This window comes from Molothrus aeneus, chromosome 1 (assembly GCF_037042795.1).
Source record: "Molothrus aeneus isolate 106 chromosome 1, BPBGC_Maene_1.0, whole genome shotgun sequence".
Taxonomy (NCBI): Eukaryota; Metazoa; Chordata; class Aves; order Passeriformes; family Icteridae; genus Molothrus; species Molothrus aeneus.
Window position 1 is genome coordinate 87,694,707 of NC_089646.1, and position 25,194 is coordinate 87,719,900.

At 36.1% G+C, this 25,194-nt stretch overlaps 1 protein-coding gene across 1 annotated transcript in view; it reads right to left on the reverse strand.

Moving 5' to 3' along the window:
• Positions 1-25,194, reverse strand: part of PTPN3 (protein tyrosine phosphatase non-receptor type 3) — a 117,531-nt gene that overhangs the window by 56,099 nt on the left and 36,238 nt on the right. Inside the window, exons 3-10 of the mRNA XM_066560274.1 lie at positions 21,109-21,216; positions 20,912-20,954; positions 19,753-19,831; positions 18,345-18,389; positions 17,376-17,428; positions 8,377-8,497; positions 4,580-4,667; positions 1,105-1,193 (exon numbers count right to left, since the gene is read on the reverse strand). Of these exons, the coding sequence (XP_066416371.1) occupies positions 1,105-1,193; positions 4,580-4,667; positions 8,377-8,497; positions 17,376-17,428; positions 18,345-18,389; positions 19,753-19,831; positions 20,912-20,954; positions 21,109-21,216 (626 nt within the window). The remainder of the gene's footprint in view (positions 1-1,104; positions 1,194-4,579; positions 4,668-8,376; positions 8,498-17,375; positions 17,429-18,344; positions 18,390-19,752; positions 19,832-20,911; positions 20,955-21,108; positions 21,217-25,194) is intronic.

Below are 25,194 nucleotides of genomic sequence, written 5' to 3' on the forward strand. Positions count from 1 at the left end.
CCCCTAGAATTTAAATTGAAACTGATTTTATTGTTTTTCTATAGGAAATAGCTGTTTGGCTGGGTTCATAAATGGAAGGATGGAATGACACCAGTATTTAAAGACTACAGCTAGGGAGTTTTTTTTTTATAATTAAGGGCCAAAAAGCAAGTACAACTCACTGGAATGTATTTTTCTCTCATGATTAAGAACACTGTACTATCTTACTGAAAAAGTTATCCAGAACAATTGTTACAAATTCAAAGAATTCACGTATAACATGGCAAAGCTATAGTTTTATCAAGCATAAAAAAAAAAATTCATACTTCATTTAAAAACGAAAGACTGGAAAAAATTTCTTTCTGATCCAATCCAAAAACCTTAAGGAAATGCCTGACCTCCATATAACTTCTTATTCAGGTTATAATTTTAGTATGATATAGCTAATAAAGCCCAAAAGCACTTTAAAAAAATTATAGCTTATGTAACTTCTCATGTCATTCACATCAGAGTTCCTGTGCACATTATTTCTTTGCAGAGGTTATTTTCTACAGCACAATCATGCATTCTAATGTTTTATGTATCAGAGAATGTGAAGGTTTCTCACCTGCTTGTTAATGTTATACACCCATATTTGATGACATTTAAAAATATCTAAATTGTATTATCTTACTTCCTGTAAATCTGAAACTCCAAAAACCTCATTTTACATTTCTACTCCAAGAAGTGTCTTCTTGCTGAATGCCACGTTAAAAAGTTCAGACTGAACTTAATTCAGACTGAATTAGGGGCTGAACTTTAATAGCAATACTGATTGGTTTTGTTTTTAAAGAGACATATTGAGCACAACAGCAGCAAATCTCTAAGACCACAAGGTCCTCATAATGTACTCATACCTGTATGTAAATTAACTTGATCAGGACTTCACACAGTGCAAGGACTTCAAAAGTCTTAAAGATTTAAAAACCTAGGTAAGTTTTTGTTTTTATCTAAGCACAAGAAAATAATACAATACTCCATAAAGAACAAATATGTGTATTGTAGGCTTCTTTGGAAAAAATGTGAAAGCAAATGGACGTAAGATTGAAAAAACTGGACACATTTCTTTACAATACAGGAATTTACCAGGGATAGAAGCTTGTACAGATGAGTTTTCTATATACAGCAATCCCACTGGATGCAATCCCAATCATAAGATCTAGATTATGGAGATCCTAAAAAAGAAAAATACTGTAAGAACACAGATGCAGTTTGTGTCATTCACATTATCTACTAATAAATTTATTTTCACCCTTTCTATACCTAAATTGCTACACTTGAGGAATAAAATCAATGACATTTTTGAGTTTTGATTTTTGCGCATGTCTTTCCTTTGATGTTATCTATTACACATTCTAAATATTATTCATTCATAAAAGTTGTAACATTCATTCTACTACCCAGGATGTTCCTTAGGTCTGCATCAAGAGTAAATTTGCAAGTCTAACCTTATTTATTTCAGGAAAGAAATTGAAATACTTCCAAAGATTAGTCAGGTAAATGTCACAGAATTTTGGGAACTGAACAAAAATTGCCTGATTACATGCTGTTAAAAAAGGAGAAGAAATAATTCCTTACTTTTTCCTAAAAGGTCTTACCAAGAAAGACTGCACAGGAGGTGACCATAATTTCACATATGAGAATATGTTGGAGAAATACACATGAACATTTCATATAATAAATTAAATCCATTATTAACTAAACCAAAAGCTGTGCATTAGCTTAACACATGCAATTGGGAAAAATAAAAAATACGAATTTTACAATCCTTTCTAGGTACTGAGATACTCAAGAGAAAACATATAAGCAAAGATTTGAGTTTAAAAAAACCCCAAAAACAAAAAGGCAGAGAGGAGGATGCTGGATGGTCATTTTGAGCCTAAAGCCAGACCGATGTTAAAGAAGTTACAAATCTTGGCTTCCCAGTTCTTATGATCAATACACACTAATGTGTCATTACACAGATTTATAAACAGACCTAAATGTATACATCAATCCACACGTAAGTAGAATCCATCGTTTCAAATATCAGCTTTGACTCAAAAGCAGTTTCAGATTGTTTTTAAAGGACAGCCAATGGTAACAGATTAAAGCCTTCAGTAGCGCAGCTGCTCCTCTAGATGGTACTCTGGGCTCAATTAATATATGGCTTTCCTCCATGTCCAATCCCAAGTTCTTTATACTAGTAAGGTATGGGAAAATATAACAGGTAGCATGTGCTCTGGCAATACTGTGGAAAGTCTATAATAAATCCTTTAAAAACAGTTGAATAGAAGTGTGATTCAGGCCCATGAATGAGTGAAGTCCAGCCTAATTTGCAAAGCATAATACAGGAATCCAGAAGTGACATCCCTGTATTTAAATACTTGGGAAAAACACTGAGGTATTCAGGAGATTAAGTGCCTGCAGTTTAGCTGCTTCTGCCATGATATGGCCAACCTAAAGCAGGGTAGAAAATTGTATTATTAGCACTCTGAGCTTACACTAGGGTCCTGCTTTTAAAAATCAATACTGTGAAGAAAAAACAGCTTTTAAAGTAAAACCTTAGAATCAACATGATTAAGTAGAAGCAAAGGATTATCTAAAACACTTGATGGGGATTAATTAGGCTAAACTACTCTATTTTCTCCAGAAGCTTTGTCAGAACAAAGTTCATTCCTTACCCTCCTCTGCACCAGCCCAAACCACTAAGCTCTCATGTTATTTCTTACTATGAATTCTTTTGTATTAGGCCTAAGATCAAGATGCTGGAATAGCATAAAGAGAGGGTCTCTTTAACGAAAAATTATATTGATGTACAGTTATTTCGCTTTCATAGCATGCTGTTAAATTGCATAAGAAAGAAATAACATGCATATTTTTATTAAAAAACAGGTAACATGAAGAAGATAATAATAAAAAGTTGTAAAGAAAAGTTGTAAAAAATTGTCATGCTAGGCATCTAGCTACTTAAGTACTGACTCATATTTGATTTAATTTACAATTACTATTTTTATTTTTGTAGATATGGAAATAATATTGATTCAAAAAATTTCCTATCTTCAACTCTCTGAGTAAAAATGAAAGATAAGTTAACAGCAGATTAATTACTGAGCAGAGGGGATAGTGGTCCAGAGTGAAAAGGAGATTAGAAATTCAAGAAATATCAATATAGTTTTAAGATGTTGAATTCACTCTCTTGAGTCTCCCCTACCACTATCACATATTTTATTATTTTAGCAGTTCAGATTTTTCATCAGAAAAAAAGCAAAAGTGTTTGCAGATGAAAACTGAGCTCAGATTGAAGTTGCATGTTTAGTAAGTGGCTAAAAAAAAGGCTCACACTTATATTAAATATTTAACTTTGTATCATAAAACAAAAAAAATAAGGAAGCTATACATCCATCTGCTCTTCAAGAAACATTATCCAAGAGTATCCCACTCTCAACCACCAGTACAGGAGCACCAGCTTCTTTGGGCCATTAGTATAAAAGCCAGGTGTTACCTGGTTCTTCTGCCATACACAATCTAAGAGGAACAAGATCATCAGAATCCACAGAGATAAACCCTATCACAGAGACAGTTTAATTAGCCCCTGCTAAATCTGTCAAGGCACTGGGATGTGACAAAACTGGAAGGATGATTTAAAAGCAGTACTGAGAGGGGGGAGGATACCAGGAGGCACTGTAAACATCCCTGCCAGAGCAGGGGCAGGACATAGTAGCCTCTGAAGAAGCAGCTTATAAACCTTCACTGTAAACTTCTTACAGGGAGCAAGGCCAACCTCATGTTGGTTGAGAGGTTTGCCTCATGGCATTCAATCCAAACAGGGACTTGCAACTGATGTTTTAGAAGGACAAAACTTCAGAGACAACCAACTAAACCCTGACTGATGACTTCCCTTCTCAGCTTCAGGTCATTTACAGGTAGAGGATTTCCTGGTTTAGAAGCTTCTTTAATGTTTAATGGACTCCAGTGACTGCCTGACTGTTCGTGATAGCTACTTCACTTTGAGCATCCATTAAATCAGAAGTAACACATTTTTACTGGTCATCACTCATGCTGTTAAATACTTAGATTTAGCCTGGAATCAAGGAATACAGGAATTTAAACGTGAAAAACCCTCTATAATCTTAACACTAAAGAAATTAGTGCTAGAAATTCAGAGAAATTAACCTCACAAAACACCTGCCAACTAATAGCACTAAACAGAGCATTTCATTTTCTTTCATGCTAAGACACTCAGAAACCTTTGTAAAATTATTAAGTAAAATATATTTATTTTATATATATATATATTTTATCTTAATATATATCTTTATATATATAGTTTATATATATATATATATATATATAGTTTATCTTAAAAATACTTTATTACACTTTGAGGAGCTCTAGCTTATTTGGTTGAAATTCTAGCACCCATGTCATACATAAATTATTGAAAAATTACCCAGCTCTACTTAAAAATAGAGATGATAAAGTCAGTACTTAAATATTACTTTTTTTACTGCTATTAATTAATGTAAAAAAAACCCACGTAAATTTACTTTCCAAGGGAAAAATTACAATGTAAACATACTCTACCACTGTGCAATTCCACTCCATAGAATTCAAGTGTTCTTGCTATATTTATATAGCAGGACTCTGCTTCAGATTGCTTGAGGCCACTAGAAGAAGGGAAAAAGTAATAAATTTGAGCCACAGACAAGTCAAAAGTAAAAGATATTATATCATATTTATTCCAAAAGCATAAAACCAGAAGAATGCTGAAGTCCAGTGTCCCAGAAATAACCCTACATTAAGTAGTGCCACAATTTATTTACTGGTGAATACCCTGCTAAAGTACTCCCAAAAAATTAAGTGAATTATGTGTGATTTTATTACCTTAGCCACTCTGGACTAGCTATTTTTAGAAAAATCTTTGTTATCTGTTATATTTAAAGGGATGAGGAAACAATTCCCCTATAAAATCTGACATTTTTAATAAGAAGCTGTATCTGTAAATACTGTGCATTTCATAGTCTCTCAGAAAGTAGTCATGTAGAAGAAAGATAAGAAGCACAAATGCACTAATAAAATAAAGGAGAGAGAACAGACTAAAAGTTAAATATATGAAACACACCAAGGAAAAGCCATCTGAGTTAACCTAAAATCTGTAAGTCCTAAAATATTTTTTTCTCCTGCAGATAAGACATTAAAATCATAAAAGCATTTGACCTTCGCGTCTTCAAGAAAGCTTCTATAAGTACAGGTAAAAACAACTCTTTGCTAAGTAAGCTTCCAAAACAACATGCATAAAATTACATTAATCAAATGCAATTTAGGTACAACCTGCAAAAAGTTGACATAATATTGAGTTATGTTAAGAACTACAGCCTCTATTACTCCTAATTAACATGTCTCTTTTTAAATGCAAAGCCATCCAAATACAATGCCCTGAAACAGTCACTCTAGGAAATCTTACATCACGCTGCAGAGAACTGAAAGCTACCTTGAACTGGAAAGCCATGGCCAGTGTGGCTTGAGGATGCCATAACATCAGGAAAAAAGAGAGCAAAGATAAAGAAAACTTCTGTTTGTCATAATACTGAGCTAAACTGGTTTCTCAGATCTACATGTATACTGACTTTTGTCAGCTTGATTCTGAAAAACTTTAGTAGACCCTGTATCAGTGTGTCAGAAAATTATAGAAACAAACCAATGTAAAATGGCCATTTTGTTATATAAAAGTATGCTGAATATGTTTGCAAAAGTACATTGCTGTCATTTTAAATATTTTGATCAAGTACTTTGTTCAGAAGATCTGCTGCACATTAACAAGATATGCCTGCAAATTTTAATTCTCAATTTGTATACACCAGACCAGTCATGCTTTGTGTCTTGAAGGGCCAACAAGTATCTCAGCACAGACTTAGGTTTTTTACTCGTTGTTACACTCTCCTACTCAATTAGAGGTGAAATGAAACCTTCAGGTCCCTAAGCAGATGGTAATTATTCAGTGAGATAAACAGGCAAGAGGAAACTGGTCTTGATGCTCCAATTTTTACAGTTGTTGATGCCCAAGGACTAGTGAACCTCATCTGGAATATAAGCATCTTATTTGGTTTCAAATGCATCCTTCTCTTCAAACTGATGGCTGGATCTAGCAAGCACTATGAAAACCTTACCAATTTGGACGATATCTGCATCCTAAGATCTCAGGCTGCTTATGTTACTCAGCAAAACACAGCAGGAAAACCACATTAGAACCAACTATATACAAAAAAATCCCCCTATGGGATGAACATAGAAGGAAAATTTCTGAAGCTACACAAGTGCAATATGACAATAAACTGCTTTCTTAACAGCTACATACTGTCCACTGAACAGTGTTATATGGACTTGTTCAGGGAATACTTCCTCAGATTTTGAAAAGCAACATAAGACCTAGGTAACAAAAACTTTGCATTGAGTTACAGCACATAAGACATAACTTCTGAAGTCTGTATTTCAGCAATTCAAGCCTTTTTATTTTCCTTTGTGAAAGTTTCCCAAAGCATAGACACTAAAGAATGAAAAAAGGATAGATGTTTATAGAGTTGGCTTTGAAACCCTGTAATATAAGATTACCAATTTCAAAGCTATAATAACTTACAGATAACCTATAGAGATTACAGCAATATTTTTTATTCCAGATTAGCAGAAATTTCATTCCAAAGGAACAATGTTCTCTCAAAGGTAAAAAAGTGAATTCTTCCTTTCCATCTTTCTTTCCTAGCAGCTCTGGTGAACACCTGAACCATTCTTGTCAAGTATGCTCTTGGCACTGATGTAGTCAAATTCACGTCTGAGACACAGGAATGCCAAAGGAGTATGCAAGAAATACTGTCAGGATATACAATAATTTGTCTGCCTCTCCTTGCACTCTGAAGTAAATTGGCCTCAAGAGCTAAGTTTTTAAAGACGTGTTAAAACAATAAAAAAAAAATTTCAAGTCCAATTTACTCAGTATTTTTATTCAGACCTTCAATTACCAACATCTCTGTTAATTCCAATACAGATGTTAAACTTCTCAACCATCAAGGCTTCTTCACCCCAAAGACACTCAATGAAAGCACTGATATCACTGAAAGGACACAGAGAAGAAAGGTGTCTTTCCAACAGACCCCAGCACACCTTAGTCTGGACCAATGCTAACTTCTGATCTTTACTCTGCAGTTTTATATCTCTTGCTACCACAGCCCTAAATACCTGAGCTCAACCCAGCCAAACCAAGACTCTTCAGAAACTTCCCTCAGTGGTCTCCAAGATGACTGCTTCCAAAAGACAAGCAGTTTTATTCATTCCTGTCTAAAAACTTCCCCTTAAAAAACTACTGAGCCTACTGGAAACTGCAAATTAATTTGGAAGGAGTAGAAAGAAGCATCAGCTATTGTGTGCCTGAACATGGACTGTTTGGAAAGCAGCCCAGATTAGTATCTCCAACAGAAAGGACAGCTGGAGTTTAGAGTTCAGCGGTTATCTTCTTTTGCCCCAAAAATGACAAGGCCTGTGCTGGATGGCTAGGAACCACACGTGAAGTTCAGAACTACTCACTACACCCACTAGCAGTAAAGAAACCAGAGGAAAAAATAAGAGTATTGAAAGATGAGAAAAAGGCAGCTGAGGGACATTAGGAAGACATGAAAATGGAAATATTTCAGGGTATAAATCAAAGAAACTAAGAGAGCAGGGAATTAGCTCTCCCGCAGTTAAGATACAGACAGAGAAAACAAGTCGACAGAGATTTGGATTTCATTTGCTCACAGACAATTTCTTAGATTGGTCTATTTGCATTCCACTTGCAAGTATCTGATCAGCACCACTAATTCCAAAGCTGCAGTCTTACAAGAGACAAATCAGCAGGGTCAGAAAAAATAATTAGCAGTGCACTGACTGGAATAATCTGTTGCAGCCTTTGTATTAAACTCAGGAGAGAGGAGTGAAAGCACAAAGTTAATTGAAGTGGTTTATGGTTATGGCATTTCTTGGAGTTTTTTCCCACATATATAGACAAAAAAAATATGTAGAATTTGAAAAATGATCAAATGTTCTTCATGCAGCTAACTCCTCAAACATCTGGTATAGTGCTCTAGATTGTTGACTTTAATAATATTTAAGGCTAACTAATCTCCTGGAGGTTATAACTAGAAATTTATTTAAATGTTTCAACACATTAGCATCACACTCTGAATATAATTAATCTAGCATCTCTATGATAAACCAGAGTATTTCATTTAACAGCTACATAAAATACTGTTGTAATGAAACTACTAAGAACTCAAGTCTTCCTTTTGACATCTTTTTTTTTTTCTTTAAAAGCTCAAGAGGCGAGAGAGAACTACAAGTTCACATTACCTGTGTTGCTCATGTAGCGTTTCTACTTTGGTAAGAAAATCTTTGTTCTGCTCCGGTATAAAGTTGTAATTTGAAAGATATCCTGAGCAATGCACTGAAGCATTATAGTCTCCAAGTTGTGCTGTTAAAAAACAAGAAACACATATACAAAGTTTTCATAGTTAATTGGATTTTTGTTTAGAAGAAATTCCTTCTCATTAAAACGCATACACATATGGGAAAATGCAGAAATTACCAATTATTTCCCAACAGACAAGAAATGTTGAACATTGGGAACTGTATGACCTCAGCGAGGTAAGACTTTTTTCAAAATACACTTACCATAACTATAATCTCAGGCACTGAATGACTCAGTACTTTATTTAGTTACTTATGTAGCCTCACTTTTTCATCACAACCTGTAACAGCACCAGACAGATGTCATGTGCTGTGCTGACACACACATGCTGCACTGTAACATCAGAGAACACCAAATTACTTCAGTAAGAGATGGCAAATGAAACCAATTTGACACATTTACTTGACTAGAACATATTAGAAGTTTTCAACAAGATCTGTCACTTAAAAAGCATCCACTCTTCCCAAATTCAGGTGGAAATCGCTCTACTACCAACTATAACACTGTCCTAGAAATTGAGCTGTGAATTCTGTTAAGTTAACAGAAAGAGTGAAATAACTGCCGATTGACACATAACATTACCAAGCTGCTAAAAAAAGTAAATAACTATAACCTGTGCTAACCTTCTTTTTCATAAGGAGTATAGAATAGTGGTTATAAAGCCCTAAAGTTTCCCAGAAGTTATTGGTATGCTTTGCAAATTAACACAAAAAAAAGTAACTGATAGGCTGCAAACAATTCAGCATCAAAAGCTCCTCAACTAAATCAAAGTTCAAGAGCACACTTTTAGGATATACTATCAATTACATTAACACTATTTTCCAGAATTTTTTTTTTTAAAAATGCAAAATAGATATTTAAGTGATTCAAGTTGAGGGGCATGAGAGGCACATCAGAAATAACTTACACATAGTAATTATATAGGATCTGTAATGCAGGGGATCACTAATATTTGCCACATATATATATATTCAAATTGCATGATTTATATGGTCCAGAAAATGGAACTACAATGATACAGTACAATTCCTAGGGAAATGCTGTCCAAAGCTAATAAAGTTGCACACCTAATTGTCTGCATCAAGAGAAATATTTAAATAAAAAAGGGAAGGATAAAGAGAAAGTAATTTACTTTAAATGCAGAAAGTCTTGCCTACTTAGTTCTTTCTTTTAAAAGGTAGCCTAAACTTTAAATTAATTAGCAAATGGCAGGCAAAGGACTAAATATTTTCCATGAGAGCCAAAAAACGTATTTGAACATTACTGTAAAATTTATCTGAAGAATAACAAAAAAACAAGAATAAATAAAAACAAACCAAAACAAAAAAAAATCACCAAATCAACCAAGACAGACAATGCAGAAGTATCATAAGGAACTGATTTTAGAAATATCTCTATATTGATAAAAGTCCAAGCGTGACAATGTTAAGTCTAAGGCAACAACAATAAAAGTCAAAATTCAAATCTTTTAGAAATAAGTAGTATGCTAATAACAGTGTAAAATAAAACTCACAGTTTCACAATTACAGTAGTTGACGGAGGATCCCTTCCTTTGCTAGTCATTAACACAACCCATCTTTTCTATGAAACAATCTACATCTTTAAGGTTTGCTGCAGCCAGTTTGAATTCCAATCTTGCCAGTGGGAAAAGAGCAGATTACCAGAAATAAGATAACGTCGTTTTCTACTTCAATTTTGTTTGCAATAGGAAAAGATATTGTTACTGTAATTTTACGTTCTCTAAAAGGGGCAACTGTTATTCCTCCATACATTATGAGGTAGTCTTCTTTCTGATCTTCTAAATAGACAACTGGGTTTTTTCCCTCTTGCTACTAGCTACCTGAGGCCTTGCCAACAAGGGGAGCAATTTAGCTTCTCCAACTCCCTAGCCAGCTGTTGCAGTAGAAGAGAAACATCTTGCTAGACTAATGATCTTGTGTAAAATTTAATTATCCAAGCAGGAAAAAAAGTTAGGACATATTGAGATGCCAGCAAGAATAATAACCCATGATGCTTCTATCTCTTTACTGGTTTTCTCCAGAAGAGAAAAGAAGGGCAAAAAATATTAAAGACCTATTTCTAATCTGAGTTTCTCCTGACATAGTTTCTGCTCTGATCATGAGACAACAGATACTAACTCAATGAAGATAGAGTATAAAAATAATATTTTAACCTTTCTCCATTCTAGACCACTGTTGCTCTTTAATTTATTATAACTGGCAAACAATATAGAGCAAAGTGAGAGAAAGTGGAACCAAGGATGAGTCAAAAAACAAACAAACCCTGATATTTGAATATCAGAATACCATATTTTAGAGTTATATATCGAATTTGAAAAGCTTTAAAGGAAGGAATGTGATGAACCATTAATTTAGAAGGACATATTCAGTAAAACCAGAGTATTTATTTTTAATTTCTAGTAAAAGAAGATTCAACAGTCAAGTAGCCATGCCAAAACACTAGTTCTACAAACTTTCAATAAAGAGCTTATAAGTGCTTGAAACACAAGTCTTGAGATCATATATGTTTACAAAGCATAGGATGTTTCTATGCCTTATAGAAGACTAAAGAAGTCATATATTCTTCATACTTTTTTCAAAAGTAATTTGTTCAGATATCCTTCAAGGTGCGGATGTCATTGTTCTCTAATTCTACAGACTTTGCTTGTAAATAATAAGGAAAATAATTGCATCCAAAGTAATAGCACCAGAACCTATTTCTGCACATGGGCATTTCAAGTAACTTCACATACAAGAAGGGAAATGCATGAATAGCTCATTGACTAACCATGATGAGAAATCAGTTATAGATCATGCGGACAAACTGACCCAAAGGAATGCCTACAAAAGCTAGTCTTTACAAACTGGTTAAATATCAAATTTCCATAGACCTGAGAAGTGTACCAGAAAATAATCAAGCAGGTTCATACTGAATTTGTAACTTTTCTGCAATTTTAATATTTTAGGTCACATGAATAAAGCACAAAAGTGAATTGAGTTTCCTGTTTAAAAAAAGGATAACTACATATAAAGATAAGGTTCAGAGGGCAACAGAATAAACAAACCACAGGAAGAGTCTCGCATATAAATTGTAAAATCCCTCACATATAAAACTGCAGTCCAGGATTAAAACATAGAAATCATAGGATCATATGACTGGCCTCCAAATCAAGACAGCAATAATGACTCACATTCCTGAGATGAGGGTGAAATGTAGTATTAAAGGTTAATGATTAATTTATCTTCATATGAACACTGAGGTACAAAAAGAAAAGATACTTAATCTATACAGTTCAATCAGTTTAGAAATTTTAAGTGATTGCTTCTTCGCACAAAAAGAGAACAGAAGAAAGATTAATTTCCTAGCATAAACTGTTACTGAACAGCAACTAAAAATTATTCAAATATTAAAATGTTTCTGGAATCATAAAACAATCTGCTACAGCAAAATTCAGTTTCAAAGAACCAGCATAAAAATGCAGACACTTACTAAAGACAGACTAAAAGGCAAAAGGTAAAAAGGTACATTGGAATGATCAAAATGACACCATGTTGAAAATGATTTTGAGAGAGAAATTTCTAAAAGGACCAAAACCCTCAGAAGTGAATGTTGAGAGAAGGAAAGGTGTTTCAACAAGTGGAACCTGTATCCAGATAAGGATGTGAACATGAACACTAACCTACTCAGTCCCTAAGAAATTGTGATGTCCCTACAGGACAAGTAGAACTAGCTATCATGTGAGTTAAAACTAATTTGTTTTGCAAAAGGAAATAATGCTTCACACTCAAGAGCCCTTACAAAATGTTCAGCCTAGGCATGACTGTAAATAGCTGCTTACGACCACTTACAACAGCTGGCCATTTTGTGGTAAGACAGAATGAGAAATTAGGCATTAATAAAAACAAAGGAACATTTGTAGAGGAAAAATAGAGAAAACTATGCATGCACAATGGTAGTCTCCAAGTTATTTACCACTCCAGAATGAAAAATGAGCCAGTCATTGTAATGCCTTTTATTAAAAGAACTAAAAAATAAAAATCAGCAGCTCAAAACCCAGACACAGTCAAACAGCAACACAAAACAATAGTCACAAGGAAAAGGAAGAAACAAATTAGAAACTATAAATTATACTGAGTTGCTGTTTCTGCATCTCAAATACAACATGTACTTCAGAAACCATACAGACACAATCAAAAAAAAAAAACTATTGAGAAAAGCAAAGTATAATCCAAAGTACAAAGAGTATTCATTTTGAGGAGACATTGGAATAAAAGACTTAAAGGAATAGTTACCAGTACTCCCAAAACATTGTGAGGCTTTACCAAACTAATGCATCTCATCCTCTGCCATATATGTTGTTTCTCAGCATTCATCACTACTCATTTGAGAATCACAAAGTCATTTAGGTTGGGCAAGACCTCTAAGATCATTGAGTCCAACCCTTAACCCAGCACTGCCAAGCCCACACTAAACCATATCCCTCTGTGCCACATCTACACATTTTTTAAATACCTCCTTGAATGCTGACTCCACCACTTACCTGGACAGCCTCCTCCAAAGCCTGACAACCCTTTTGGTGAAGAAATTGTTCCTAATACAGAACCTAAACCTTCCCTGGTGCAACTTGAGGCTGTTTCCATGAGTGTAATTCTGTATTACATGGATCTTGACCTTGGGAAACTCTTCTTGCCCCCTTTTTAGTTATGTTACACAAAAAACAATTAAAAGAGTCATCCAACTCAAAATGCAGAAGAATAGTAGTGTCAAATCTATGAGGCACTGCAGAAAGTCAGCTCCTTCAGCTACAGCACTGGCCAGTATCCCAATCTGGGGTTCTCTGGGTCCACTCTGGGGACTATACCTTGTTTTTAAGTGTTACAGTTCAAAAATTATTTGTGGCTTAATGGAAGATCATTACAAATACTTCAAGCAATGATCTCCTGAAGTGGCTTTTGTACTGCCTAACACAACTGTAAAATATAATTAGGGAAAACCAGCCCAAAAGAGCTGGAAAGTTGCTGTATGTAAACAATCAGGACACTTAGATGATCTGTTGTACAGAGATGCTAGCAAGCTCAGGAGCAGCAATCTAGAACTCAGTGAACTATATGGAAGGAAATGGGAATGTTTTTCAATTAATCTCTCCAAGCTGATTCTTGTATTGGGAGTTTCATCACCATCACACAGATAACACTGGCACTGCTGATGACAGGTACTGTAAGATATGATAAATGGTATCTCTGAACAACACTGATGCTCTGAAGCACTGATGTTCAGAAGAACAGATGTGACATGCACACAATCCTCAGACTACCCAATACACCTAGTAAGTAATTTCAGATCCTGGAAATTCAGCTCAAAGTTCTCTCTGCTAATCCAGTCTGATTTTGATTCTAAGACACAAGGGTTAAAGATGCCCTGGAAAGAAGCAGAAATCTGCATCATCTGTAAGCAAGTCTCTCAGCTTATATGAAATGTCCTAATGAGCACTATTGTACTTGAAGAAAGCATGGGTAGGGAGCACACACAGAAAAATCCCCAAATGCTAACCATGAAAAGAGAGAGGTTTCCATAAACTAGGAAGTCTGAGAGGTCAACTTAATTTTTATAAAGGCAAAATGATAGCAAGTCAGAAGAAAGAGTCAGGCCTCACTGTGGTGTTGATGTTTCTCTAAGTCTTACAGCCCACCTCTATCTCTGGGACATCAATCTTCTGGCATTCCCAAAATTCTAATACTCTTATTCCCAGTTCCTGAGAGACTTTGACACTAAAGTTCACAAAGTTCAGCTTTCCTTGACTCCTCAGCATCACCTTTCCTCAGCTTTCCTTTCCTTAGAAGAGGTTAAAGTCCATTGGAAGCCCTAGCAACCAGTCAACCCCTTTCTGAACAAGTCCCAAAGACAGATTGCAGTGTGCGAGAGACGATCCCTGGTTCTCAAAGCAGGGCTGAGAGGAGCAGTACCACAGGAGACAAGAGCAACTGATGCTCAGGAAAAACAAACTTAGAAGCATTCATAACATCTTGTCTGGCTTTATTGCTGTGCTTCAGATTCAAGGCCCAAATCAGCAATGGATTTATTAACATAAGAGCATATTCTCACAAAACCCATGTGGATTTCTTAAATGCCAGTATCTGGGCATTTAAACAATGGCCTGGAAATGGCAATTTGCTACATGAAGCGACAGAAAACAAGTGTTGCTAAATCACCATTTGAAATTTAAAAAAGGAATAGTCATACTGTATGGGTTTCCTTATTTGGTTTTATAGACAGTACAATATTCCCAATTTACACTACTAAAAACACATGATTTATCAAGTTTTTTTTTCAGTATGATTGTATCCTTCCAACTTCACAATGATGAAATTATTTGAAATGCACCTTAACAAGTTCTTCTTAAAAAAAAAATTCAAAATCCACTGACTGTTTTGTCACAAAGCACATTCCTGATAATACACTAACAACTTATTCTTGAAGTGCCTGAAGTATTTTCGTAATCAGGTTCAGTCACATGTTCTTCAGACACAGTATTCACACCCACTTGCATTCCCCTGTAACTTAGCCCCACCAGGCAAGGCAGGGTGTGCTGTAGCAGGGCAGAGGGACACGTCAGAGCTTTATTTCAGAACTTTATTTCAGAACCAAATGCCTGCACACAGGGCACTACAGAGAAGCAGCATCCCAGCAGATATCACCAAAAACTGTCCCCTTGAGAAACTCAGACAAAATCTCTGAAGCCAACCATACAACCAGCACACAGAAGAACTTCAGTTAAGAAGCAAGAGCAGAAATATCAAATACCAGACATCATACACTGTGAAAGAGATCTGCTTCAGCCCTCCCATCAGCAACAACTGCTACACCTTTTAAATAAACAACCCACAAGGCTATCAGACAACACGGATTTCCCCTTCTGCATACAAGGGAAGGCATAGAAGGAGAGAGCAGCCTGAAAGCCTCCAAGAAGTGGCAGTAAACAGCTCAGGTAGAACTGATTCATGGCAACCTCAGACAATGGATTTCTCATAAGCAGCTACCTCATACCAAGAACTTCAGCTTTCCTTACTAAGTATGATTAGAAACGAAAATGCTAATAGAAAACTACTTAAAACTATTTCAATTGACAGGAATCACAGCAAACATGACTCAATAAGGAGACTGAAATCCCTGATTTCACAAATGTCTTTCCTATGCCATCATCTTCAGGTAAAAGCAAAAAAAACCCCAAAACTTAATGGAATATGTCTTTCATTTAAGCATTCATAAGTATTTCATTCCCTACCAATGCAGAGAATAAATATCGGTATCACACAAACAGCAACAGAAAGGAAATCAGATAGCAAAAAATAGTTACTTTTGGGTTTGGGGTTTTCTGTGCTGTGGCTTTTTTAATTAAAAAAGAAACAAGAAAAATACGCACCACCTGGTAAAAGCAACACTATAAGAAGTTAGAAAAAACAGATAAATAGCTCAATGGAAAATCCAGAATCCACCATGAAAGAAACGATTAAAACACACTAGCACTGTTTGACAATCTTCACTGTCCTTCTATCATTCTCCTTTAGTACAGATAACTGTGTTAGTAGGTATCCTAGCCTAAGTACTAAAAAGGGAACAGTCATAAAACTGAAGGGGAAGCAGGAACATCTTGGGGATTTGGGGTATACTCGATATAGCATTATTAATTTCCCTTTTGATAAAACCTTTGCATTCTTCACTTTTGAGTTTTAGCACAATTGGATCACCAATTCATTTAGCAATCCTAATGGTGCAGAGTGTTTCAGCCTTCAAGTGCCCTTACTGGGCCTCAGAAACACCAGAGCAGGATGCATTTCATTTGGCACCAAAAACTGGGACTATGGGAAATTTGGAAAATTTCAACTGTTCTTACTGAAGCTTGAATCTGATTACAGTTTCATTTTATAAAAGGGTGCAACGTATTATATACTTCAACATAAAAGCAAATGTTTCATAGACTCTTAGGATTTCAATAGATACTAAGAGTTTATCACATTCCTCTTTGAAAACCACACTTTAATTATTTTAGCTTGGTTCTCATTTCAAACAAAAATACCTCAATTGTTTCTGTGGGCCTTGTTAGCCTTTCCATAAAAGAAATGAGATTCAGCCAAATAATTACACAACTATTCTCGCTTATTTTCCCCTGACTATTTTAACAAATATGCAAACTCCACTAAACCTCCAAAGTGCTTTTTTTCTTTATTTGTTTAATGAGAAAGGTCCTCCTCCAGCTGTTTTTCACTATCTTTTGAGGATGCTTGCAAGGCACTGTCAGACTCCAGTTTGGTTTTCCTACAGAAGATGCTTTTCTAGGATCATCATTTGAAATTTTTTTGCTAGCTGAAGGCAGATGAGAAGGATGTAAGTTCTTATATGTAAAGTCACCTTAAATGTGTTGCAAAGGGCCAGTTTTACATAACTAACAAACCAAATTCCATGAAACAAACATTGTGTAAGAACACTGTAGTTTCTTAATCATGAGTTTACCTTCCTCTTATCTGTTCTCTAGATGACCACTTATTCCCTTGGAATGCTTTCTCATAGCTATTATAACACACAGTAAGTTTCCCAGTTTTGTTTCCACTGACAATGCAAACCTGACTTTTTAGTCAGCAGTCAGAAGCACACATAAATAGCAACATTATTCTTGTATCAACTTTTTTTTTTACAGGCCTAAAAAGTATTCTTTTTCTATTTAGACTGCCTCTGGAGGCTGCTCTAATAACCTTCACCTGCATACCGAATACTCTGCACAAATAGATAAGGAAAGAAATCTTTCCTGACTTTTCAGTGCCAAAGAGCCAAGAAAGTAGTCAGTCAAATAAATTAATTAACAAAATAATGGTTGGATATTACTTACATTGTACTGCATATGATGCCAGGACAACAGCAGAATTAATGGGGCATGACAACCTGGAAAGGAGAGGAAATAATTTTTATTTAAACATAGGCTGTATGTACATCTTATTGAAACTGTCTCACAATTAGTTCAGTATGCAAAGACTAATTTATCTTCAAAAGAATATCTGATTTTTTTCTTACTCAGTTTGATTGTTAAAGCACAGTACCAGACATTAAACAGTCCCGTAAGTGAACAGAAGGAACTAATCGGAAAACGACAAGCTCAAACTCTTGCTGGATGCTTAGTCAGCAAAGAAAAAGGAGACAATATTTTTATGGGGCTCTGGACATTAATAGCTGTATTCTGGTGTATTTAAAATGATACACAAACATTAAAATTACCCAAATGCCAAGCACAAAGACAGCTCTGATCTTATGACCAAAACTGACTCTATAAAGGAAAAAAAGCCAACACCGGTAGGTAACTGACATTTGGCAGCAAATACTTGGACCATGTTTTCCTTGTTACTTCTTTTTTAATCTACAAACACATAGAAATCACAGCCAAATAAACCATTGGGTATATGCCCACCACATACATAATATAACCCTGAAATGAGAAACTATAGCACGAACTGCCCGTTACTCTTCCTGATTACTGCACTAGGTATTGGGTCCCCAGGTTTGGATTTCCATGCCTGGCACACCAAGCCTTGCATAAATATTTCTGTGGCTAATGTTGAACCTGTTGACACACAGCATCTCCTACAGCTCATTCACAACAGACTTCTAAACCGTTCTTAGTAAGTGAGCTATGAGAAAATTTGTATCATTTCCTAGCAACATGATTTTCCTTTAAAGCAATGTTTCACAAGACATATTTATAGGATAACTGGGATAATTTTTCAGCAACAATACCCTCAAGTCAAAGGCTTTTTAATTTTATTTTTAAAAGAATTATAGAGAAAGCAAAGATTCTTCTTATTACCTTCCTTCTGCAATATCAATCTTCAACTGCAGAAAGAATAAATGCCTAGAAAATAATTTTTTGGAAAAGAAACAAATGTGCATTTATTTTTAAATGGTATGATTTAAATAGCAACATATGTAAGTTTTACTTCATTAGATTTCCCAGCAAGCTATACAAACAGATGAACAAATATTAGTGGCATTTACAAATACACAGTCATACACCCACTTATTCTCACAACATTTTTAAGGATCTTTGGCTGTCTCTACTGCAACTCCAAAGCCGCAGTAATAATGTCACAATTGACACTACAAAACCCAAATAACCACTGAAATGGGCTCTTTTTCTCCCTAGAATACTAATTTTGAATGCAAATTTTAAAAAAAATAAAAAAAGGAAAAACACCCCAAATCTCAATCAAGGTTTGACTGTGAAAGTCTATCTTGGAGCTAGTCAATGAAGGATGAAACATTTCTCTAGCAGCATATGCTGACAAAAAAGCTCTTAAACAATTCCCCAAGAGCAGTTTAGTCTTCCTCTTATTAGAGGGTTTGATAATGCTAGTTTATAGTGATATTGAAGAGTGGGCATGTGAATAACTTTAAAGAGCAGATCTTAGAATAATTTCAGTTTTAAACTGCAAAACAGCTTAAAAGTGCATGATTAACAAATACCAAAACAGGTCAAAAGCTAAATTTTCTACAAGAAATATAATTTCACATGTTGTACTACTTATATTCCCAAGTCACTGAAATTAATAAGCGATGAAAGTGCTACAGAAATGCCAGATAATGGCCAGATTAACACGTGCCTTCAAATTCTAAACTCCAAATTACAGGCACTGAACAAAACAAGTATTCAATTAAAATCTTGTGAGAAATTAATTGCAAATTGCTTACAATTCATGCACCTCACCACCCCAAAAACTCAAAGACAGGTTTAAAAATAAAACTTCAGAAATCTATTGTAAACTGAAGCATTATACATATTTGCATGTTACAAGTAATGGTCAAACTAGAAAACAAGAACTGTTATCAGTTCTTCACCAAAAAAAATAAACCCCACCCTCCCACACCCTCAGCATTAAATCTACTACACATGTTTAAAACTGACTCAGTGTTGATACAAAACTTCTAAGATAGATAGATCTAGGGCATGCAGACCCAAAAAAAAAAAAATTTCAAGACACAAATAAATATACTTTTAACACCGACATCTTTGTACTAACTTATACACAGCTTACAACTCTGAGGTACAGCTGGAGTGTATCAGAAACTACTCATTTGAGCATGGCATTAAGCTCTCCATTCCAAATGCATTCAATACCAAGAGTAATAGAAAGTTACCCATGTAATAAAGCATAATTTGCCAAGCTGCGGACATGGGTAAGACACATTCTTAGTTCATAAAGGCAAATAGAAGTTACCTGGTTTGTTCTTGCTGAAGTGTGTTAGGATCAGGTATAAAAAACCTTACACGAAAATGAAGTGTGCAGGGAAAACCTCCTGCAATATTTTAGAAGAGCAAATCAATATTTAGTTTAAAACAGAAAGAGCATAATATTTTAATTTCTATACTTACAGAAAAATTACATGAACAACCACATAGAAATCTCATGCATTTTTTTCATGAAACTCAAAGAAACTATGCAAAGTCTCTCCTGATGCCCAAACAGCAACTTTGAGAAGAAAATACTCTCAAATGTAGTAACACTTTAAATGAAAGTACTTCGCATATGCTACATAAAAGGCATTACTGAGCTTCCTTTGCCTCCTAAGTATTAGAAGAGAGAAAAGCACTAAATATATTTAAGGTATCTCAGTTGGGCTAATGCTCAGTTCTATCTAACATACAAATACATTAAATTACAGCAGTCCAACATGCTACTTTTGTATATGAATTGAAATAAAAATGCGTGATCTGTCGCACAACGTAGAAATGAGAGTGCTGAAAAACATATCTCAGGTGTCACAGCCCAAACTGGGACAGTGCCACTCAGTGTCACTCCTAAGCTGCTCTCCGGCCAGGGTTATGCTGGCTGGCCTGTCCCTCTTGGCAGGCATTCTGTGTTACACAAAGCTGCAAAAAAACAAGACATACTAGAACAACAGATGCACCTGGAAGTGTGTGGCGTTGGTTTTTTTGGTTAGTTTTTTTAATAAAAATGCATAAATTTGGGGTTTCTTCTTGTACGTGAGATAAGAAATTCTCAGAACCTAATTCTCAGAACACAAAACTGGCTATTCCTCCCTCAATCAAAACCCCTCTTCCTTTGCTTCCCTCTCAGGAGGAATTCACTGGCACCACAATATGACTACTGCTTTCATGGCCATCTAAGCATGTCTAATACTGCTCAGAAACCAGGTTTAGCTGCTATTATAGCATCAAAGTTAATGATCTAACAGGTCTTTCCTCTCAGGTAGGAGTAAAGAAAAGCAGAAGAATCTGTTGAAAAGACTGGAAGACACAAGACTTGCTCTTGAAGAAAAATCTACCATTTGGACAATATGCATTTGTTCTAGCCATAAGAATGTAGAAAAATAGAACTGCAAAGTTACAACCAAGATAGTAAAAATAAGTCTTACCTTTTAACTGTTTTCTAATAGGTTTGCTTGGTTCAAGCCATCGCTGTGAAATGAAAAACTATTAGATGGATTAAAAATAGTTACAAATAAATACTGTTTATGTGCACGTGTGTGCATGAATATGTGTGTATACATACATGTGTATATATTTATACACACATATACATGCACACACATTTATTATTTACTATACTTACAGGTGAATCTACTGAAGTCTCATTTTGCTGTAAACCAAAATATTCCTTCTCTGTCACGCCCAGCTGGTTATAGGTCATATCCAACAAAATCTGTCCAGTGTCTTGTTTCTGAAAATAAGAAAAGTTTATAAGTGAAATCTGCAACACTTATACATTTTAAGATACAACTAATTGAAGCTCGTTTAGTTATGGTTTTTTTCCTAATATAACTCAGGAATAAAATAGCTGCTAATTCATCAATTCAAAGGTTTTCAGCAATAAAGGTATTGATAAAGGTTTGGGTTTCTTTCCAAAATACTTTAGGCACAAGAAATTTCCTAATATGAACAGACATGTATTCCAGCCCTTGATGTGAGTGCAGCAAATTAATTGTAAGCAGGTCACCCCTCCCTTGCCCACAGTGGGAGCCATGCCCTTCCCTGGAGTGGCAGCCTGCAGGGATGGCTTGCAGACACACGGGGCTGCTCTGGCCAGTGCTGTCGCCATAAAGCAGCATGCTGTGCTTCCACATCAGCTAATAAAAGGCAAAGTAAGAATACACCAGGATGGGAAATAAAAGGAGGGGGATCCTGTGATCCAGCCATGAGACCCCATACTTCAGACTGCACTCTCACCTGGCCCTTTGTGTCCACATACTCAGCTTCCATTCAGGCACCCCATTTTCTCCCTAGATGTCCCCCATGACAGGAATCACAGAAGAACTGGTGCAACATGGTATCAAATAGCAGAGATCAGAAGTCTAAGGCTGGTATAATTTCCCCCAAACCAAAAAAGAATCTCCATGCCATGGCATTGTGGAGAACAGATTAACCAACTTCTGCCAAAGAACACCATAAACCAATTCTATTTTAAAAAGCTACCAAACACTGAATCAAAAAAACAAATCCCCTCAACAAGACTGCAATCCTAACTATGCTAATAAGTAATAGAGAGGTTGCCATATTGGGTTTGTGTGGCAAGATTTTGGTACTGGGGAGGCACCAGAGCAGAGATTCCCCTGCAGATCATGGTGAAGCAGCTCTGTCCCTGCAGCCCATGGAGTCCCACAAGAGAGGCAGAGATCCACCTACAGCCTGTGGAGGATCCCATGCCAGAGCAGGGATGCTTGAAAGGAGCTTGTGAATCAATGAGAAGCCAGGGGTGGAACAGGCTCCTGGCAGGGACCTGCAGACCCATGAAGAGAGAAACCCACACTGGAGCAGGTTTGCTGGTAGAAGCTGTGACCCTGAAGGACTGCACCTCAGGGAAGAGTGATCCATATAGCTGCAATTTGTGAAGAACTGTGGCCTGTAGGAAGCCCATTGAAGAAATTTGTGGAGAACTGCCTCCCATGGGAAGGACCACATTGTGGAGCAGGGGAGGGACTCCTCTCCCTGAGCAGCAGGAGAAATAATCTATGGCAAGCTGACCAAAATCCCCCTTCCCTGTGTTCCTGTGCCACTGCAGGGGAGAAGGTAGAGCCTGAGCAGGAGAGATGAGTGGTGGGAAGGTGTTTTTAAGATTTATTTTACTTCTTATCCTGCTCTGATTTTGTTTGTAGTAAATTCAATTATTATCCCCAAGTTCAGTCTGTTTTGCCTGCAACAGTATTTGGTGAGTGCAGAGCTGTGTGGCATCTTAGCTCTAGATTTTTATATACAGAATTGCTGGACAGAGCAAAAATCAGGCCAGTTTGCTTTTTTTTATTGAAAAAAAGAAAATCAAAGAAAACAAAGATTCCTAATTAGTTTAGGATTTTTCCAAATGTCTCTCTTAAAAGCAAAATAATCTTCACACATTAAAAACCCCAACCCAAACAAACAAAAACTCAGAGGAAAATTATTTGAACTGCAAAAGACAAGCAGTTTATTCTTGAACAAATTTCTTAAAAATTTAGCTCTGGTTTTATTATGTTCTGATTTCTTAAGAAAAAGTCTTGATTTTTTTGAAAATAATCTCTTGAAACAAAGGTCTTAATGCATAAGCCACATTACTGTGGCTGGCCCCAGTCTTGCTCAGTATGTACATGTTCACTTATAAGCCAATTCAATTCTTTGCTTAAACATTTTTTTATAATAGAGCAGTCCAATAAGTCCTGTTCAGAAGAGAGATTTTTATTATTTTTTTAATAGCGTGCAACACTGGTGTGATTGAGTGCTTTAAACTGCATCATATTCCATAGTCTTTCCTTATCTCATAGGAGCATTCTTCCAATTTAAAAAGATGGGAAAAGAAAAACAAAATTTCAAGCAAAGGACACAGATCTTACTTTGGAGGATGGAATATTATTCAACATTTTCTACTGCTAGAGCACAACTGCTAGCAGCTCATTTGTGACTTGAATGTTCAGCATTGCCATATCAGGCTGTTGGCCTCCAGTGAAAAGCTGTGTCCATTTTTCTGTCACATGTAAACTGACACTGTAAAGGCACATGTGGAGAAAACAATGTAGGCAACATCCAGATGTTGAGACTACCTTTTCCTCTCCAGCACTCTCCCATCTTATCTAACTTTCAGAGAAAACAGTTGAGATCTCACAATAAATGTGAGTCCACACAGGCCTGTAAAGGCTGTGTGGCCACTAAGAGCAGCAGCTTTGCACCCTCCTACCAACCCAGCTGCACATTCCCACTCCCACCTTTCAAACAGGCTGCTGGCATAGTCAAACCACAGCACTGATCAAATCCCACTTTTTTCTGAAATAGCATAGGCCTAACATGCAGCTTAGAAACTGAACTGCCAGTCACAGGTAAGGCCATGCAACCATGCACTCCTTGTCACACAAAGCCATGGCACCATGCACCTGTCAGGCAGCTCTGTCCAGCACCATCCACTGATGGTGCTTCCACCATGCAGACTGAGATTTGTCCACCAGAAATTATTCATATGTGTACAGAAGAGGGCCCCATGAAAACAGCAGATTGCACCTCATGAAATAATGGGCATTTCCTGACATCTGTAAGCTCATCTTTAGCACTGACTATATTTATTTCCTCAGGGCTGGGTTTTTATAAGCAGAAAGTTAAAACAATTTTAAGTGTCATCATGACACCTGCAGAACTCAGAAGCCTAATTTAATTGCACACCTATGGTGTGAACTTCTGACAGCATCTAAAGGAGCTCCTAAAGTTATATTATGACCAGAAGCAGCAATTACAGGGGATGGGATAGATACTTTGATGAAAGAAGGTGTTCAGGAATATCAGGTTTCATTATAAATGGAGCAGGAACAAGACTACTGAGGGTGGATTCTTCTGCTAATTTTTAGTTTGAATTTCAACACTTCCTATTCCTTTTGGCCTCCTTTCTTCACAACAGCATTATCTCCAAATTCCTTTCTCAATTTCCATGCTTCCAGTCTTTCATCCCAATTCAGATGCCTTCACCTTGTCCCTCCCCAGCCCTTCCCAATTGCATTCCTGCCTCTCCCCCAGCATATATGAATTGCTAAGCCTTCCCATTGTTTCCCTGTAAAGACAAGCAAGCTCCTCACTATGACATCTTGCTCAGCAGAGTTCTCTCTTTGCAATGCTCCCATGGGTCTCCCAACCCGAAACCCAGCTGTTCAGCCAGCACTAGTCTCATCCACCTACACATCTATTTACTTCTCTTCTTCCTCTCCACATTTCCTAGGAAAAAAAAAATAATTTCCAGCATTACTTTTATGTAGCTCCAGTTCTTGCCCTCTGCTACTAAATGCACAGTTTTTTTCCCAGTACCTAGACCAAGCATCCAGTCAAGAAATCTAAACTAAATAAAAAATGTTATTTTAAATTGTTCAAGTCTTGTTAAAATTCCCAGTTATAAAGGGGTTTGTTGTTTTTCAATGAAATGTTTATTTACTTAATTTTGGTATTGCTTTAAGAAATATTTGAATTATTTTTGGTCTATATACCTAAAAATGGCCACACAACTCATTCTGCACAATCTTCAACTTACTTTGTAAATTAACAGTTTTGAGACCTAGGTGTAAAGTGAGGCAGGTTAAGCATGTCACATCAGAGCTTCTGAATTTTGACATTCATTCCAATACAATTCATAGCCACAGCATATTCAAATATTACAATGTGTCAAGTGCTTTACAACACATCCTATTTTCACTCCCCT